The sequence below is a fragment of the Hypanus sabinus genome, chromosome X1 (assembly GCF_030144855.1).
Source record: "Hypanus sabinus isolate sHypSab1 chromosome X1, sHypSab1.hap1, whole genome shotgun sequence".
In the NCBI taxonomy this organism is placed as follows: domain Eukaryota; kingdom Metazoa; phylum Chordata; class Chondrichthyes; order Myliobatiformes; family Dasyatidae; genus Hypanus; species Hypanus sabinus.
Window position 1 is genome coordinate 36,943,490 of NC_082738.1, and position 21,413 is coordinate 36,964,902.

Consider the following 21,413-nt stretch of genomic DNA (forward strand, 5'->3'; position numbering starts at 1 on the left):
GCAGCTGTAAGATCCATTGAGACGAAGGTCACCAACTGAATTACAATTTGCAGGAAGTCTCTTAGCAACAATACTAAACATTGCAGCGTTGTAACAAAAGAGCTGGTGTTTGTATAAGGATGGACCGTTTTATACCTGTTGGATTCAATAGTTCTGTGCAATCTTAGTAACAGCAATGACAATATTTCACAGCTTTGCCCACAATTCCAAGTCGGTTGAATTAATGGTGTGTTTAATCAGCCACTGTTGTGTGCAGGTCATCTCGATGATGAGTTCTGTGCCTGCACATTTCAATGCAGATGTCGGGGTGAACTGTTGGTCAGATACTGGACCTTTGGATCCTGCTCCAGCAGTGGACCCAGCAGCTGGTCCAGGGTGAAACCTACATGTATAGAGCTAAGGGCCTAAATGCATTTCATAAATATCTATCTACCTTACTTACAAGCCATGGTTGTCATATCCAGTGCTGCTCACTCACTTGAATGGGATAACAAACCAAAATGGGCATGTGCAGTAGGCAAACCATATGACTCTTAAGACCACAAGACCTAGGAGCAGAATTAGGCCATTCAGCCCATTGAGTCTGCTTCACCATTCCATCATGGCTGATTTATCATCCCTCTTAATCCCCTTCTCCTGCTTTCTCCCTGTAACCTTTGATGCCCTTACTAAACAAGCACCTATGAACCTCCACTTTAAATATATCCAATGCATTGACCCCCTCAGCCATCTGTGGCAATGAACTCCAGGAATTCACCACCCTCTGGCTAAAGAAATTCTTCCTCATCTCTGTTCTAAAGGGATGCCCTGTTATTCTCAGGCTGTGCCCTCTGGTCCTAGACTTCTATACCATAGGAAGCATCCTCTCCACGTCCACTTCGTCTAGGCCTTTCAATATTTAATAGGTTTCAATGAGAACCCCCCTCATTCTACTAAACTCCAGGGCCACCAAACACTCCTCACATGTTAACCCTTTCATTCCCAGAATCATCCTTGTGAACCTCCTCTGGACCCTCTCCAGTCCCAGCACATCATTTCTTAAATAAGGGGCCCAAAACGGCTCACAATACTCCACGTGTGGTCTGACCAATGCCTTATAAAGCCTCAGCATTAAACATAGAGGCCTTTTAGATAGGCACATGAATAAGGAAGGGAATGGGGGGGGGGTGCGATATAGATGATACTTCAAATTATGAGGACAGGCCATTCAGCCCACAATGTTGTGCCAATTCTGATTCCAATTTATACTAATAGCTCTCTTCCTGTGTATATCCATATCCCTCCATTTCCTTCATATTCTACCTAAACATCTCTTAAACTGCACCAAACTGCCTGCTTCCACTACTATCCGCTACAGTAAAGGGCTGGTAGTGAAGCTGTCCAAAACAGGAAATGGTGCATGGATAACAGGAAAATGGAGGGTTTTATGTAGGAGGGAAGGGTTAGAATGATCTTAGAGTAGGTTAAAAGGGTTTGCACAACATTGTGGGCCAAAAGCCCTCTACTGTGCTGTAATGTTCTATGTTCCATTCCAGGTACCTACAACTCGCTGTCTAAAAAACCTGCCCCTGACATCGCCTTTAAAGTTCTCCCACCCCAACCATGCTCTCTGGTATTTGACATTTCTACCCTGGGGAAAAGACCTGGATTGTCTAACGCCTCAAATAATTTTAAAACCTCCATCATGTCTTCCCGTCAGCCTCTGGCATTCTAGGGAGGACAACCCAAATTGGTCCAATCTTCTCTTATAGCTCATAACCTCTAATCCAGGCAGCATCCTGCACCCTCTTGTGCACCCTTTCCACAGTCTCCTCATCCTCCCTATAATGGGATGACAGAACTGCACAGAACACTCCAAGTGTGATCTGACTAGAGTTTTATATAGCTGAAATGTGACTTCCTGATTCTTATACTCAACACTCTTCCCAATGAAAGCAAGTATTCCATACACTTCCTGATGAAGGGTCTCATCAACTGTTTACTCTTTCCCATAGCTGCTGCCTGGCCTGCTGAGTTTCTCCAACATTTTGTGTGCGTTGCTTGGATTTCCAGCATCTGCAGATTTTCTCTTGTTTGGGACTTTCTTTACCACTTTTTTTGTTCCAGTTTATTCAAGTTTAAGCTTAATTGTCTTTCAACTATACATGAATGCCAATGAATATAACCAAATGAAACAGCATTACTCTGGGGCCAAGGTGCAAAACGCAGTACAGTGATATACAGCACAAGGCACATACAGCACATACAAGCTTCCAACATATAAAATTCTTAACTTAATCTTAATATTTTACTTACTTTTATTAACACATTTTAATTAAATTTATTATTTTAATTGTTAAATCTACTTAATTTTTCAGTTGATGAAATCTCTTTCAACTGTAAGTACGCCATTTACAACAACGAGCCTTCAAAAAGCCAGCAAGGTGGTTGGACTGGGGTCATTAAACCTTGTGCCCCACCCAACTCACAAAGCCACCATTGTCTGGCCATGGGATGAGTGCAGGGTGTTGACTGAATCAAGGACAATTTAGTCCATTTTAAACGGACTTCAGGGGAACTTCACACAGATGCAGTAATAGTCACATTGCCATGCTTGAGGTATTTTTGGTAATCCTGTTAGTGAGGCTACGGCAGAAAGAGTGAGTTCTGGGTAGTACCAGAGACCTAAGCAACTCACCCTAAACTCCAGTTATTACCATCAGGCTCCCTGACCAGAGTGGATAACTTTTCATCTCAGCTGTAAACTGATTCTACAACCAATGGACTCACTTTCAAAGGTTCTACAACTCATGTTCTCAGTGTTATTTATCTTATCTTATCGATCTATCTATTTACTTGCACATTTTGTCTTCTTTTGCACATTGGTTGTTTGTCAGTCTCTGTTTGAGTGTAGCTTTTCATTGATTCTATTCTATTTCTTTGCCTTCTGCAAGAAAAATTAATCTCAAATTAGTATATAGTGACTTTGATAATAAATTTACTTTGAACTGTTGAACTTGGAATCCCATCAAAGCAGTTGGGAATTTCAGTTCAATAAATTAATGAGCAACTGTCAGTAATGATGAACATAAAACTGCTGAATTGTTTTAAAACTATCTGCTTCTCTTGGGAAGGTAACCTGTCATCCCTACCTGATTTGGCCAGTATGTAACACCAGCAAAGTGATTGGCTCTTCCCTGCACTCTAAAATGGCATGTTTAGTTCAGGGGCAATTGGCAATAAGCAATAAATGTTAGCTCAGACAGTGATGGCCAGATCAGAAGAATGGATCAATTAGATTAGTTTCGAGCCAACCTCTCCAGTCTGATACAAATATCTCAAATGGAAGTGTAATATGGCATGACTTTATCAAAGTCACCCTGACATTTTGCCTTCTCTCTCATAGTTGCAGCACAAAAATGCAAACTGTGACAATGCCAGTCAGATCAGACTTTCACTCATAGATTGACATTCTGCTCTAAGACACCCGCTTCTGGTGGCATCAGCACCATTCACGTAGTCTTAACCTACATTGCCAAATAGATCGCTAACTTTAACACCAAACTGTGACTGTTTCACTAGCTGTAAGGATATGTAGAGCAACACACACAAAATATTGGAGGGACTCCTTGGGTCCGGCACATCAATGGACAGGAATAAACTGTGGCTATTTTGGACTAAAACATCATGCACAGATAAACATTGAATACAACGTTTGCACTTACAATCATTATTCCACCTCGTCTCTGATTGTCAGCTTGCAAATTTTGCTACCTTTTCAGATTTTAAATCACTTCCTATTAGTAACCTGTTTGATGGTCAGAAATTCAGAGCATTTGATCTGATGTTGCTGAACAGATTGCTAACATTCACATTGAAGTATGACTGTTTCTCCAGCTGTAAGGATATATAGAACAACACACACACACACACACACACACACACACACACACACACACACACACACACACACACACACACACACACACACACACACACACACACACACACACACCCCACCCAACCTGGAGGAACTCAGCAGGTCAGGCAGCATCTATGGAGAGGGATAAAGAATTAACATTTCAGGCCAAGAAACTTCATCAGGATTATGGATATACAGTACTGTGTAAAAGTCTTAAGCACTTATATAAAACTAGGGTGTCTAAGACTTTTGTACAGTAATGTGTTTGTCTTATGTATTGCACTGTACTGCCGCCACAAAAATTCAAACTTTAAAACATAGTTGAGTAATGATAAACCTGATTCTGATATGGGTCTCTATTGTGGACTGAGAGAGGGAGAGAGGGAATCATGGTTGGGAAAAGGGGAAGGGAGAGGGGAGGGAGTGGGAAGCACCAGAGAGACATTCTGTAATGATCGATAAACCAATTATTTCAAATCAAATGACCTTACCTGTTGTCCCAGAGCTGGGTGTATCTGCACTGGTGCCACCCCACCCCTGGCATTCCTTCTCTGACACCTGTCTCACTCCCCTCCCATGGCGCTGTCCACCCGTGCCATTCTCAACATCTTTTGCTCCCGCCAGATTTACAAACTCAGTCTCCACTCCATTGATAAATACAGTACTGTGCAAAAGTTTCAGGCACCCTAGCTATATATATTGCACCCTATGTCACCTCTTCAGATTTTAAATGAATTCCTATGAGTAGCCCATTTGATGGTTAGTAATTCAGTAGGTTTGATTTGTTTTGCTTCACTTTCCTTCACAAAGGAATTTCCTACACTGTTTTCTCTGAGTAAACTTCAGCCCATCCAAATGCTCCCAGTAAGTTATCTGACTCCACGTTTTCAGCACCACCGTGCTCACTTACACCACCTGGGCCTAAATGACTCAGTGCTATCTCCATGTTCAAAGTTCAAAGTACACTTATTATCCAAGTACGTATACGTTATACAACCTTGAGGTTCATCTCCTTACAGGCTGCCAAGAAAATTCAGATTCAGGTTTATTTATCACATGCACATTGAAAAACACAGTGAAACGTGTCACTTGCATTAACAACCAACACATTCTAACACCAACAGAGCATGCCCACAATGCTCAGCAGTACAAAACAGAACACAACAAGCAACAAGACAAGCCCTTTTCCTCCCTGCCACCCACCCACACTTGGACAGTCCTCCAACTCCTTCCATTATCTTGTCACTCCTCGCCTCCTACATCACCTCCAGCTCGCATTCCCCATTGTTGCAGTTCATCGCCCTCCCTCTGATTTTTAGCTGCCTAGGACCCAAACTCAGGCATCTCAAGATCACTCTACCTTATGGTCCTCTAAGCAAACCTTTGGTCATTTATCCTTATGAATCTTCCTTTGCCACTATGTCAATTTTTGGTGGATTATGCTTCTAAGAAGTATGTTGCAATGTTCACTTGTTTAAAGGAGTTCCATAAATCCAAAATTCCATTGCTCTTTTGGTCAGAGAGAAGCCATCATTAAAAAGGCGTCTCATGTAGTTCCCTTTAGTAAGTCAAGAATCTGAGGGTTCCCAGTCACCAATCGAAGCACTCACTGAATATATTATTCCATTTACAGTTAATCCAGACATAAAAAGACTCCATTTGGTTTTGTTTATGGACAGTACCAGAAAGCAATGAATACTTTCTGTATCATATCATTTTCAGAGGGTTAAATATAGAATTATGGAGAGTTAGACATGAGTGGAAAGGCTATAATTTACTTTGGTGGCATCAGAAACCACGATAGCAGCTTTTAAGTGAATTATGAATGTTGCCTCAACCCAGAGATTAAATTATAGCTTTCCACTGTCTACCATCTGTGTTTTCTTAAAAACAAAATACACAGCACCCTCAGTCAAATGGGAAGGATGCTAATCATTCCTATAGGAACACTGCCGCCAGTAAATCTGTTTTGCTAATCTCTTCCTGTGTTTGTCTGTAGGATGCTTTGGTGGTTATGCCTTCAGTCAACTAGGCACCATGGTCTGGAACTTGTTCCTTGCATCCAGCAAGCTCTCCGCCCTTCAAACCCTGTCAGAAACCACTTTCCTTGACCGCCTTTCTGGCATCTCCTTCTCTGAGTCTTGAGTCTACAATGTGGTGTTCCAAAGTTTTGTTGGATCCTGAAGCTTTTGCGATCCAAAGGATTCTTCGGAAGTTAAGAATGAGGCTTACGATCGTTTTATTGAGTGTTGCAAGAACAAAGAAGACAAAGGAGTGTGAGGAGAGAGAATGAAGGATTGCAGAGCAGGGGAAGAGAGCCTAAGGAAAAGAAATGTGGTCTGGCCTTCCTATACCAGACCACTGTTAATATTAAATTCCATTGATAGCATTAACCAATCAACTAGCCAGATTCAAATAATATGATACCTGCCACTAAAACTAAGAAATTTCCAGAAAAATACAGAGGAAACTGTAGCCACTGAAAAACTCACTGAATGGTTGTATTATATAATAGGTGATTATATAAAAATACAAACAGCCATAACGAAGTTAAGCTAAAATAAAAATAACAATTCTACAGCCCTATCCAGCAGTTCCTTAGGATAGTTTTCAATATCGAAGACAGCACACAAGGGCAAACTGTTAATCCTGTAGCTTTCTTGAGAACCACAAGAGCAATGAAATACATACAATAGTGTGCAAAAGTCTTTGGCACATATATACAGTATAGCTTGGGTGCCTACCGCTTTTGTACAGTACTTTGCAATTTTATATATTGCACTGCACTGCTGCAAAAAACAAAACAAATTTCATGACATACGTGAGTGATGATAAACCTGATTCTGATATGGGTCTCTATTATGGACTGAGAGTGGGAAGGGGGCAGGGAGAGGGAAATCATGGCTGGAAAAAGGGGAAGGGAGAAGGGAGGGAGCGGATACACCATGGAGACATTCTGTAATGACCAATAAACTAAATGTTTGGAATCAAATGAGCTTGCCTGGGCTGGGCGTGTCTGCACCCACATCACACCCTGTCCATGACACTCCTTCTCTGCCACCTGTCCCACACTTTTCCCACAGCGCCCCACCCCCACCATTCCCAACATCCTTTGCTCTCACCAGATTTACAAACTCACTCTCTGCTCCACATTGACAAATACAGTACTATGCAAAAGTCTTAGGCACCCTGGCTATATATATATATATATGTCCCTAAGACTTTTGCACAGTACTGTAGCAGATAACTTTTTGAAATAATGAGGGATAAATATCAGGACACCTCCATTTGCTTTCCTTTGAATAGGAGAACAGAATTTCTACATCTGCTTGGAAGTGACCAAGGTCTTTATTTAATGTACAGTATATTCTGAAAAACTACTCCTCCATTGGTACAGCATTTCCTCAGTAGGAGTTTGAGGAAATGTGCTATGTCAGCAAAGACATTAGCAGATTTCTACCTACATACTGTGGTACTGATATGGAGGGGAGAATGCACAAGATCAAAAAAAGCTGCAGATGGTTGTAAACTCAGGAAGCTCCATCATGGGCCCTTGCCTCCTCACCATCAAGGGCACCTTCAAAAATGATTCCCTCTGAAAGACAGTATCCATCATTAAGGGCCCTCATCCTTTAGGACATGGTCTCTTCTCATTACTACCATCAGGATCTATCAGGAGCCAGAAGACGCTCACTCAATGTTTTAAGAAAAGCTCCTTCCTCTGTCATCAGATTTGTTTATAGTCCGTGAACCCATGAAAACCACTTCACTATTTCTAGTAAAACACACAGTCTGCTGGAGGAACTCAGGAGGTAAGGCAGCATCGGTGGAGAGGAATAAAGAGTTGACGTTTCAGACCGAGACCCTTCAAACCTTCATCAGGACTATTCTACTCTATTTTTCCTCACTATTTTTGCACTACCTATTTATTATATACAGTATACAGTATATACAGGATATATATAATTTATAGTGTGTGTGTATATATATATATATATATATATATATATACTGTAATTTATAGTATATTTAATGTATTGCATGGAGCTGCTGCCACAAAACAACAAATTGTGTGACATACAGTATGTCAGTGATAATAAACCTGATTTGGATTCTGATTCAGAACTGCGCTTGGTTGAGAAAGATTGAGTTCAAGAGTCTCCTGAGTGAGCATTGAACCCACAACCTCCAACACAATAGAAAAAATGTTGCCATTGACTCCAGGCCAAATATTATCAAAACACTTAAGACTGGACAAAATTCCTTCTTCCTTTGAACTAAAAGTGGATCTCTTTGCATCCACTCATCCAAACGGTATGACTGAAGTCTATGTGGATCCAATTTGGAGAACATTGGTACAGCATGGTGGGGAAGGTGGAATTCATTGCCTGAGATTCTGGCCTCCGACATAGCCAATAACTCTACAACTCATCTTCTCACTATATTTTAATTATTTGCACAATCTGTCTTCTCTTTCACATTGGTTGTTTGTCTTTGCTATGTAGAGTTATTCATAAACTCTGTTGCTTTTCTTTATTTTCCTGTAAATGCATGCAAAAAAAGAATCACAAGGTAGCATATGGTGACATACACTCAATGGCCACTTTATTAGGTACACCTGCACACCTCCTCATTTATGTAAATCTCTAATCAGCCAATCATGTGGCAGCAATTCAATGCATAAAAGCATGCAAACATGGTCAAGAGGTTCAGTTATTGTTCAGACCAAGAATCAGAATGGGGAAGAAATGTGACCTAAGTGACTGACCATGGAATGATAGTTGGTGCCAGATGGGGTAGTTTGTATATTTCAAATCACTGATCTCCTGGGAAAAACAACAAAAAAAAAATCCAGTGAGGGGCAGTTCTGTGGGTGAAAATGCCTTGTTAATGAGAGAGGTCGGGGAGAATGGCCAGTCTGGTTCAAGCTGACAGGAAGGCGACAGTAACTCAAATAACCACGTGTTGCAACAGAGGTGTGCAGAAGAGCATCCCTGAATGCACAACACCTCAAACCTTGAAATGGCAACTGTTCATATTCCCCCTCCATAGATGCCGCCTGGCTTGTTGAGTTCCTCCAGCATTTTGTGTGTGATTCAAATGCTCAGCAAGAAAATCAAAGAGTACCTGCCTCCACCATACCCTCAGACAGGCAGTCCAGGTTCCAGCCAATCTCTAGGTTAAAAAATCCTTCCTCATCTCCCCTCTAAATCTTTTACCCTTTACCTGAAACCAATGCCCTCTAATAACTATAAACTACCCTCATAGCTTCGTTCGGGTTTGCCCCCACTCTCACCCATACACCCCTCCTCCATTCCAATGGAAACCACCAAAGACCCTTCAGTCTCTTCTTCTAACTAAAACACCCTGGTGAATCTCTCCTGCTGTCACGTCTGACCTGTGTGCGTGCACCCTTAACTCCTGGTGGAGTCATCGGGGCGCCGTAATGACACCAATCTTTTTGGTAATTGCTCATCATACGGCGTGTCTTGGGCATCTGAAACCTGGCGGAGCCCATCCCTCTCCAGGATTCTTTTTTACGAGGTCGAGTTGCTAGTTCGACATTCAACCCAGGCACGGATGGAGAGCGTGCAAGGGAGCCGGCCAGATCTGAACCCGTGACCTCTCACTCCAAAGTCCAGCGCTGATGCAACTGCGCCACCAGCCAGCATCTAACCATCTGTGGCCTAATTAACAGTTTATACAATTGCACCATAACCTCCGCACTCTTATATTTTCTTTTTTGACAATTGAAAACAAGTATCCTGTATGCTTTCTTGGCTACCTTATCCACCTGTGTTGTTATTTTCAATGAAACTTTAGATGTGTACACTAACGTACTCTCCCTTCAGCAGGTCCTAGGGTCCCACCATTCATTGTGTATCTCCTGTCCATATTAGTGCTTCAAAAATGTATTGTTTCGAGTTTTCAGGATTAAAATCCATTAACCCCACCATTGAGCACATTTACAAGGAGTGCTTCCAAAAGAAAGCAGCATCCATCCTCAAGGACCCCACCATGCAGGCCATGCTCTCTTCTCACTGCTACCACTGGGCAGGAGGTACAGGGGCCTTAGGTCCCACACCACCAGATTCAGGAACCATAGGCTCCTGAACCAGCGTGGATAACCTCACTCACCTCAACTCTGAACTGATACCACAACCTACAGGCTCACTTTCAATGACTCTGCAGCTCATCTCCTCAGTATTAAATTTTTTAATTTGCAAAATTGGTCATCTTTTGCACATTGTTTGTTTGTCAGCCTTTGTTTATTAATAATTATTCATAAATTCCACTGCAAGAAAATGAATCTCAGTGTTGTATATGGTGGCATACTGTATATTTACTTTGATAATAAATTTTCTTTGACTTTGACTTTACCATCTTACCAACTCTTCAACTGCCCTCTTTGGACTCTCAACCACCACCATTTTTTCCTATCATTTGCAAACTTATTAATCATATATTCATATCCATACTGTTCATGTATAAAGCAAATAGCAAGGGTTCCCGGATGGTTCCCTGTAGTATACCAGTGGTCAAAGGCTTCCAATCAGAAAACCAGCCCCTGACCATTGCTCTCCACTTCCAATCACTATGCTGGCTTTGCATTCAGTTTACTAACTCGCTCTAGATCCTGTGGGCTCTGTTTTTGGACGAGTCGCCCATGCAAGACCTTATCAAAGATCTGGCTTAAATCCAGGATGACATCATCATTGCACTACCCTCACTGACACACTCAGATACTCACACTCAATTATATTGGTCAGACAGGATCTCTCCTCAACAAAGTCAATCTGACTAATCCTGTCCCTCAATATTACCCTACTATGGATGTTAGACTCACTGGCCTATAATTATTTAGCTATCTCCACTGTCCGTCTGACATAAAGGTACAACGTGTGCTCTCTCCCAGTCATATGGATTTTTATCAGAACCTTAACAATTTTCTCTCTTGCCTCCTGCAACAACCTTGGATTCATCTTATCAGGCCCCAGCAATTTACAGTAACTTTAAACCCACTAAGGCTTCCAATATTTCCTTTTCAATGGTGTTTTGCTCTAGAATTTCACCTTTCTTCAAATTTTCCTTCTTTGTGCATTTGTCTTTGCTATTTTTGTTCTTTATCCAACAATGCCACTATTCAGTTACAGTTATAGTTACAGTCTCATCTGACAGACAATAAAGTAAATTCTGTTTCCAGATACTTAAAGCCCTTTTAAAATTCCTGAAATCTCAGAGGAACAGCTCCTCCTAATGGTCGAATGGATAAATGCAAAACCTGAAATTACGCAAGTTCTTCAGTAACTTTTAATGGCAACTGGCAAGCTGCATTACCGCCTTCTACTGAGTTGGTGTATGGAGCAAAGAGACAAGGAAGTATACCTACTAACTCCACCCCCCCCCCTCCCCAAAACAACTCAAGTATTATCAAAAAGTCTAATGCTTTTCAGAAAGTCAAATAGGCACGTATATACATTACAATGGCAGTGATACCCTAATAAACTTTCCATGTTAAACTGTGTCTGTCCCAAAGATCTGATTTTCTTTTGCACCTCATAGGACCTGGATTCAAACGATGCATGCTGCACCATTTCTTAACAAGTGCCCTCTCTACAGATGCCTGTATCATCAAGGAATTATTCAGCCTAGTTTGTCCAATAATTATAACTTCTTCTCTCTTTTTATACCCATCTCCAGTTGAGCTCCCACCATTCGATGAACTTTATATAAATGCCATCCTTTTTCCTTATCCCAACTTTGTTGCCACAGTGATTGAATAGACTTTTTAATTGTGGTTTTCTCAACCACTTATTATATTATATTAATATCCTTAATTTTAAATTGGCAAGAATGCCTGTCAACTTGTTTCCTTCAACCCCAACATGGAAAGGGACCCATGAGAGACGGATACACAGGCCTAGACCCTGCAGCCTCAACAGATGTTGTCAATCTCAAGAAGAATGTCTGGCCTACAATTTGAAATACCAGTTTTAACAGATATCAAGGCAGAATGATTCGGAGCACAGAAGTACAAAATCAGGTCGTACTTTTTCGACCCATTCCAAGGCTAAAATGATAGCAATCATCTCAGACATGAATACTTATATTTTGTCTGATAATCTTTTCTTAATTGTCACTTGAAACTTTGGAACAATTACGGAAGTTCCCAGTGGTCGCATGAGTTTACCTGATCCGCAATCAGTTACTGACAGAGTTGCCGAGCCTCTATGATTACGTGTGGGGTTTCCAAGTGTTGGCAATTAAGATTGCAGGCATTCCTACAAGCAACATGGAGAAAGTTTAGCAAAACATTACAAGTAACATTTGCACTACTTATTTAAATTAATTTTATATATATATATATACACACGCACATTTCTTATAGTAATTAATGGTATTTTTAATCATTGCACTGAACTGCTGCCGCAAAACAACAAATTTCACAACATATGTCAGTTGTTACGGATTCAGCAACAATAAATATATAAGTGAGGCAGGGTTTTTTATAACAAATAAAACATTTATTAAACACTGAAAAACAAACCCCCAAGAAGTAAACAAACGACTAACGCAACTGGAAATCAACTGCTGTGTGGCAGCATGAACAGTTCTTAAAGCGATAAAGCTTAAACAGTTCTTAAAGGAATAAAGCGAAAACAATTCTTAAAGCGATGTTGCAAAAACAGTTCTTCAAAGTAGTACTGCAAAAGTTCAAAATGCTTACAGTCCATTAAAGGAGAGACTTTTTAGATGATTTAAATTCTCTTTCACGTTGCTTTGTTGCGGTTCCCAGTCGAACTATACTTTTCCCGGAGAATTTATGAAGATGAATATGAAACGGCTTAAAGGCACTGACCTTTCCTTGACAAAACTGTACCCAACCCTTTCTGCTATTATTTGCAGGGGTTACCACGGGCACAGCCAACGAATTCCTTCCGAATGAGGATCAAACAAGGTCAAACCTGTTTCACCGTCGAAATCGACTTTCCTCGATCTTTTAGCTCCCAAACTCTGATCTTCACTCTCCAGCAATTTTTAACTGGCAGTATTATAAAGAAACTGCCAGCAATGACCTTTTAAACTTTAGGCATTAAATAAAACTCCACCTTTCAACCAAACTGCATCATAATATTGGACCACGCAGTGGCAGGGAGTCAAAATGGCAAATCCAGCCACGAACTGCCCCTCCTCACAGGGAGGGGTCCTTCTTTTATACCCTGTTAAAAAACCTGTCACATGACCTCTACTGGCGGGAAAATGATGTCACTCTACCATCACAAGACCACTACCTTAAGTCCAGTATAGCTTCAACACCACTGTCATGTGACAAGTACAAGATACCCACGAGTATGTAACACAGTAATATTAAACCTGATTCTGATCATTTCAATTTGATATTGAGACAGACAATTGGGACAAAGGGCTTTATTGTGCATTGCAGAGAAGTGGGAATATTTTTTAAATAGTTTCTTAAATGCGCCTAATGTATCTACCTCTATCACTACCCTTGGCAGTGTGTTTCATGCACACACCAATCTCTGTGCAAAAAACTTGATTTTCTCATCCCTCTATACTTCCCTCCAGTCACTTTAAAATTATGCCCCCTTCACATCAGCCATTTCCTCCCTGGGAAAAAGTCTCTGGCTGTCCACTTGATCCATGCCTCTTATCATCTTGTACACCTCTATCGTCACCTTTCATCCCAATTCACTCTAGACTCGCTCATCCTATCCTCATAAGACATGTTCTCTAATCCATATAACATCCTGGTAAATCTCCTCCACACCGTCTCTAAAGCTTCCACATTTAATTTGTGTTCCTTTATTATCTTTGATTATATTCCAGCAGTAATTGTAATGTAGAAATGAGGCAATTAATTTACAGATGGCAAACTCATACAAACAGTATGAGCGAAAAAAGACACAAAATGCTGGAGGATCTCAGCAGGTCTGGAAAGGAAGAAGGAAGATAATCCCTAGGTAAGACCAAATAATCTGCTTTGGTAAGATGAAAGGTTGCTAAATATTGGCCCAGAATTAACTCCTTATTCAAAAATAGTATACGTCCACTGGCTCTCTGAGTTCTGAGGTGACAGGTGAGCCTCTTTAATATATGGAGCAGGAGATGCCTAACAGGGAGACAGATAAGAAGGTTTTAAAGCAGTGTCCTCCTTTTGCTATCTACACAGTGCTCCTGACGCAGGGACTAAAGGTTCTCAATGCTATCCAAAACAGTCCATTTCCTCTTTAATTGACCATACACCCGGTATTTTTGGTTTTGATCTGGATTTCCACCAACTGCAGTCTTTTCTTCCTCCAAATCCTACAGTGTTAGTCACTTTGACTCAAAAAGTGCTGAAATTATGGTGAGAGCTGACATAGATTGGGTGACCGCTTTGTCAAGCACCTTTGCTTCATCCATCGCAAAATGGAGGATCTCCTGGTGGCAACCCATTTCAATTTGATTTCCCATTCCCATTTTGACGTGTCTGTCCATGGCCTCCTCTTCTGCCACAGTGAGGTCAAACTCAGTTTGGAGGAACAACACCTTATATTCAGTCTAGGTAACCTTCAACCTCATGGCATTAACATCGATTTCTCTAACTTTGGATAATTTCTCCCCTCCTTCTCTATTTTACCATTCCTTATTCTTGTTACTGTCTCACCCCTTCTCTTCTCTTCAGCTGCCCATCACCTTCTTCTGGTTCTTTCTGTTCTTCCCTTTTTTCATGGTCCATTGTCCTTTCCTATTAGATTCTTCTTTAGTTCTTTGCTTCTTCTACATATCACCTCCCAGCTTCTTACTTCAACCCCTTCCCCAACCCACCTTCTCCTTCACCTGGCTTCACCTATCACCTACCAGCTTGTACCCCTTTCTCCCTCCCCACCTTCTTATTCTGGCTTCTGCCGCCATCCAGTCGAGTCCTGATGAAGGCTCTCGGCCTGAAACATCGACTGTTTGTTCCCTCCATCGATGCTGCCTTATTTGCTGAGTTCCTCCAGCATTTTTGTGTATGTTGCTCAAGATTTCCAGCATTTGCAAAATGTCTTGTGTTTAGGAAATTATGGTGCGTTGTCCTAATTCCCTTTTTGTAAGGAAATCTCTTGGCAGCAAGGGTGGCTTGCTTCCATTCCAATTCTGAGTGTTCTGAGATGGCTGATGAGGGCAAGGTGGTACCTGTAGACTCTATCACAGTTAGTAGTTAGGGAGGCAGCTCAACCCTTTACACTGGGCTGCTGTGTACTCCCAGCATGTCAATGCCATCTCAAAAGCTACTCCTCCATTTTGAGTAGCCATGTTCCTGGGGCTACTGGGGTTGCTACACCTGGTCATTGGTGACTTTAACAGCATCCTTGAATCAATTGCTCTGTATTTGCTGTGATTGAGCTCAGAGTAGAACTGCTTTCAAAGTTCAAAGCAAATTTATTATCAAAGTACATCAGACTCATTTTCTTGTAGGCATTCACGTTAGAACAAAGAAATAAAACGTAATCAATGAAAACCACATTCCGAAGATGTACAGTTTGGGTCAGTGACTTGTGGGCATGTTATGTTGGTGCTGGAAGCATGGTGATACTGGCAGGCTGCCCACCACAATTCTCACTAATTTGATTTGACACAAACAATGCACTTCACTGCATGTTTTGATGTACAAATAACAAATAAAGTTAAATGTCAGCACTTTAGGGGCCAGTAGATGGCTTAAACAGCATCCTTGAATCAATGGTGCTGTACTGCTGTGGTTGAGCTCAGAGTGGACTTCCTTTGGAAGCCTGCGTCAGCCTGCCCAGTGATCAGAGTCTGGGAGAGGATGCCGACTGCAGTGTGCTAATCATGCTGATTGATTTGAAGGATGTTTGCCGAGACTGTGCTGACTCTTCAGAACTTTGAGGTGCCAGCTACAAATAATCAAAGTCTCAGGAACGCGCATGTGTCAAGGAATTAATGCTGCCCATTGTCTATGAGATTCACGCTGGGTTTGAGGGTTTAATCACAATATTCATTTGCATTGTTGGCCAAGGGTTCTGCAAACTCACTGAACGTAGAACACAGAACACAGAAGTCTACAGCACATTACAGGCCTTTCTGCCCACAATGTTGTGCCGACCATGTAACGTACTCTAGAAATTGCCTGGAATTTCCCTACCGCAAAGTCCTCTATTTTTCTAAGCTCCATGTGCCTATCTGAGAGTCTCTTTAAAGACCCTATCGTATCCGCCTCCACCACCGTCGCTGGCAGTGCATTCCACACACCCACCACTCTCTGTGTGAAAAACTTACCCCTGACATCTCCCCCGTACCTACATCCAAACACCTTAAAACTATGCTCCCTCATTTTAGCCATTTCAGCCCTGGGAAAAAGCCTCTGACTATCCACACGATCAATGCCCCTCATCATCTTATACACCTCTATCAGGTCACCTCTCATCCTGCGTCGCTCCAAGGAGAAAAGGCCGAGTTCACTCAACCTATTCTCATAAGACATGCTCTCCAATCTAGGCAACATCCTGGTAAATCTCCTCTGCACCCTTTCTATAGTATCCTCATCCTTCCTGTAGTGAGGTGACCAGAACTGAACACAGTACTCCAAGTGGGGTCTGACCAGGGTCCTATATAGCTGTAACATTACCTCTCTTAAACTCAATCCCACGGTTGATGAAGGCCATCACACCATACACCTTCTTAACAACACTGTCAACCTGAAGGTGGTAGTGAATTTTATTCTAATTATTCTTGCATGGAAATCATCAACATAAGAGATGCTGGAAATCCAGAGCACCACACAGAAAATGCTGGAGCAACTCAGCAGGCCAGGCAGCATCTATGGAAAAGAATAAGTAGTCAATGCTTTAGGCTGAGACCCTTCTTCAGGTTCCATGTTACTCTGTACGAAAATAGATTATGTTTGCTGTGATTCACCATGGAACTGATCACTGAACACAGCCTGTGGACTCACTTTCAAGGACTTGACGATTCTTGTTCTCAGTTCTACTTATTTATTGTCATCATTATTTGTTTTATTTTGTATTTGCACAGTTCATCTTCTTTTGCATATTGGTGATTTATGTGTAGTTTTTCATCGATTCCATTGTATTCATTTGTTCTACTGCGAATGCCCGCAAGAAAATGAATCTCAGGGTAGTATATGGTGACATAAACGTACTTGAATAATAAATGCACTGTGAACTTTTTTACTCTAATCAATATTAAGACTAACGCGAGTGGTGTCTCCTTTTAATGCTAAGGTACAGTACATTTTCATCTCTGATCCCCACTAAAATGGAATTTGAAAGATTCTGAGAGTTCATTATCCGTGTCATTTCGTGGAGCCCAGGGGATGAAGAGATTAAAATAAACCCGGAACGTCTTTACGTACGAGTTACTGTTCCACCGGAGGGAGGGAGTACAATTGCTAATGGAAGAGCGTTTCATTTCCGAGACCACAGCACAGGTTCTGAATGGTTAACCCTACCGACACAGCAACTGTCAGCTGACCGAGAAGGCGAGAGAGAGAGAGAGAAATTCGTCCGAGCTCAGTCTGAGTGCTGCTGAGACTTATGAACGAGGTAAGGACGTAATCTGGAGTTACCCGTTGAATTTTCTAACCCAGCCTTCCTTCGCTAACAGCTAAAGCAAACACAGTGACGGTGCTGTACTGCTGAGGAAGTTAATGAGGGGCGTGTTGCATTGTGATTAGCAAGGTGCATGGGATTTACAGGGCCCGGCTGCTGCTTTGTCGCTTTCGGTGTGTTCCATGGTGAAATGGAGTTATGCTGGTGTAATTGTGTTATTCTCCCCAGTAAGAGGATTTAGGCCAAAAGCAGAGAGTCAGATTTGGGCCCAGTGAACAGTTGAGCTGTTATTGTGGTCATCAAGGATTGACGCAGTCACACTTCCGCTCATGATCGGCATAGAGATACCTTTTCTGCTGGCCAGCCTTGGTATCCCTCCTTGTCTCCTTCTTTGGAAGGCCGTAGATTCAGATCCACTCCAGAAATCTGAGATGTGGCCCGGTTGACCTTTCCAATGTGGGACTGCGTTGTGGGAGGTGCTGCCTTAAGGGCACGCGTTAAATACAATTTCCATTCAGGAGGATAGGTTCTCTATTCGTACGAGATCCAGGAAACTCATTGTAGTTTCCTTCCAAATATTTATGCCTCATCAGCTTTTAACCGGTTAATTCATGTTCCTGAGTGTGGCGTTCTGCCGTGGGCTAATTGACAGCTGTATTTCCCACAACAGCGACAGTAGTTCTTAATTGGTTTTAAACCCCTGAGGTCCAATAAGGTATTATAATAACGCAATGTGCATAAAGTAGGTGGGGTCTGCCAGGTTCCCAGAGCTCATTTGTTTGTAGAAACTACATTTTTTGTATTTATTATGCACTCTTTATTAAAAATAGTTTTCAAATGTGTGCTGACATGGTGTGAGTTGTAATAATGTTTTGCCTGTTCTATGTTGCATCATCAAACTGCCCTAAAGCCCATCTTCCTTGCTTGAGGCTGGATGTTTAGTGAGATGTGCAGCTGTGGGAGGTATCACTTTCACTGGAAATATTCACACGGGTGAGATAGGGACCAGGAGCAAGACAGATGATTCTATTTTGAATGAATGAAATTAATTTATTTCAGTCAGTACAAACATAACAAAAAGCATGATTTACAACAATGATTTCATAGGACAAAATTACAACAAACAAAAAGATATTCTTTAAAACAGACCGAAAGGGTGTAGGCTGAAGCTACAGCTTATTATGCCTACCCTGCTTACTTGTACAACATATTTGGTGTCAATCATCACATTTTGATTAGTAAATTTATTATCAAAGTACATTCAAGTCACTATATACAACTCTGAGATTCATTTTCTTGCAGACATTCACAATAGAACAAAGACATGATAGAATCAATGAAAACTACACGAAGACTGACAAACATCCAATGTGGAAGGCAATGTGAAAAAATACAAAAAAAACCTGATAATTCTCTGTTATAAAACTGATATTATCATTAATAATAAATAAATAATACTGAGAACATGAGTTGTAGAGCTCTTGAAAGTGAGCCCATAGATTGTGGAATCAGTTCACAGTTGAGGTGAGAAGTTGTCCACGCTGGTCCGGGGGCCTGATGGTTGTAGGTGTTATGTTACTTCTATTTAAACATACCACAGGCTAACAATAAAGAATCATATTCTGGAAGAATTAGAGAACTTTTATTTACGGAAATAAACAAAACATCTTAACCCTGCCACATTCTGGCAAATCCCACATGCTTAGTGCTCTCCAATCAGGAACTGGCACATCATTGCACGAGGTATCACCGCAGTAGGGTAATAACTATTCCTGGACCTGATGATCTGTAACGGTTCTTCCTTACAAACAAGAGCTCTGGCTGATGGTAGCTGCCATGGCTAACAGTGAGAGCGCATAATAAGCTTTGGACTGAATGTATTTGTACTGTGGCCGTGTAAATTGACTTATTGTCATGTTTAGCAAGGTGCAATGAAAAACTTTACTTGCCAACCTTACAGACCTTTTCATTACAACAGTCCACTGAGGGAGTACAAGAGAAAACAGTAACAGAATGCAGAATAAAGACGCAAAGTCTACAGATGCTGGAAATCCAAAGCAACGCACGCAAATTGCTGCAGCAGGTCAGGCAGCATCTATGGAAAATGAGTAAACTGTCAACATTTTGGGCTGCGAAGTCCTGCTGAAGGGTATCAGCCCAAAATATTGACTGTTTACTCTTCTCCATAGATAATGCTGAGTTCCTCCAGTGTTTTGTGTGTGTGTGATGCAGAATAAAGTGTTACGTTTACAAGGAAAGTGTAGTGCAGGCAGATAATAAGGTGCAAGACTATAATAAGGTAGATTGTAAGGTCAGGAGTCCATCTTATTGTACAAGGAGACAATTTCAATAATCTTATTTTAATAGGAAGATGGAAGCTATCCTTGAGCCTGGGGGTACATGCTTTCAGGCTTTTGTATCATCTGCCAACGGAAAAGAGGAGAAGGGAGAATGTTGGGGTGGGTGGGGCTTTGATTATTCTGGCTGCTTTACTGAGGCAGCGTGAAGTGTAGAGAGTTCACGGAGGAGAGGCTGGTTTCCATGATGTGCTAAGCTGTGTCATTTTCAGCAGTTAGATTCCTATGAGAGAGAACCTTTCATTCTAGAGTAAAATTTCTAACTAAATTGGTATGATAACTTTCTTTTTGAATGAATTTTAATCTTGGTGTTGATGCTGTTATAGGATTGACAATGCCCAACTTTACTTTCTCTTGAGAAGATGCTTGTGTGTCATTGTTAAGGGTGATTCCAGAGTTTTAAACTGGAGACAATGAAAGAATATCATGTTCTCTGGATTTCCAGCATCTGCAGAATCTTTTGTGTTTGTGACAAAGGAATGATTTTTGGCTTGGGGAAAGTTTAAGGCTTGGTGTAATCAATCCAATCCAGACTTTGGTGTCATCTCTCCCTCTCATATAGAATGGCAGCCAGCACTCTGTGTCTTCCCTCTTCCTGTGACTGCTTTGTTGCTCTCCCACCGGCCACTGAAAGGAGGGAAGTGATTTTTGGAAAAAATTCGGACAGACCACGGGAGGAAGTCCAGGAAGTAGTCTACTTTCCTGCAGCTGAGCATGCAGAAGGCTCCAAGGTAGAGGTAAGAGATGGGCGTAGCATCAGATGCGCTAGTTCCAGGCACATGAGGAGTCTAGTGATAGCCTATTGATTATGAACTAAAACTTTTAGTGATCGTTAGCAGGGTAGATAACATTTATTGAAGAAATTGGTACTGCATTTCTTCCTTTGCCTCTTTCACAAAATTAAAGAATGATCCATTTTTATTTCTAAACTGGGTTTCATGTGGAGAGGGGGAAGTAGGATTAATGTTTCAGGAGTATTAAAAATGAGCTTTATTTGTCACTTGTCTGTTGAAACATATACTGAAATGTGTCTTTTGCTCAACAACCAACACGCCCCGAGGATTGTGCTGGGGGCAGCCCACGAGTGTCGCCACACTTCCAGCCCACAACCTACTAGCCCTAATCCTAGCCCAGATGAGTATAAAAAATTGGAGTGAGCTACATGTCTCCCTCTGCAATTCAATAAGGTAATGATCTTGTATCTCAAATCCTGAACTTAATTTCTCCTACTGGTCAATAATCTCAGCCGTGCAGATATCCAAGGAGGTTCTGAAGGGTCACATTTGTGACCCTCTTTGTGAAGAAATATCTCATTCACAAAGGGCCAGACATTTGTGCAAAGACTATCCTAGTTATAGATTTGCAAGCCAAAGGAAAGAGTGCTTTGGGAATCTTCTCTGCCAAGTCTCTCAGAATCTTAGTGATAAAATTGAAGTGGAAGGCTTTTCTTAGACACGTAAACAGCATTATCCTGGGCTGAAGAACTGAGCCAACCAAGCACTGTTATACCTCCAGTCTTCTGATTGAGAATCAAATGGGGCTTTGTTCATACATGTCCCATGTAATCTAATCTTAGTT

At 41.5% G+C, this 21,413-nt stretch overlaps 1 protein-coding gene across 1 annotated transcript in view; it reads left to right on the forward strand.

Moving 5' to 3' along the window:
* The first annotated feature begins 17,316 nt into the window (after nucleotides 1-17,316).
* The window catches only part of LOC132384828 (secernin-2-like), a 35,370-nt gene continuing 31,273 nt past the window's right edge, over nucleotides 17,317-21,413 (forward strand). Inside the window, exons 1-2 of the mRNA XM_059956391.1 lie at nucleotides 17,317-17,472; nucleotides 20,398-20,572. Of these exons, the coding sequence (XP_059812374.1) occupies nucleotides 20,399-20,572 (174 nt within the window). The 5' untranslated portion in view covers nucleotides 17,317-17,472; nucleotide 20,398. The remainder of the gene's footprint in view (nucleotides 17,473-20,397; nucleotides 20,573-21,413) is intronic.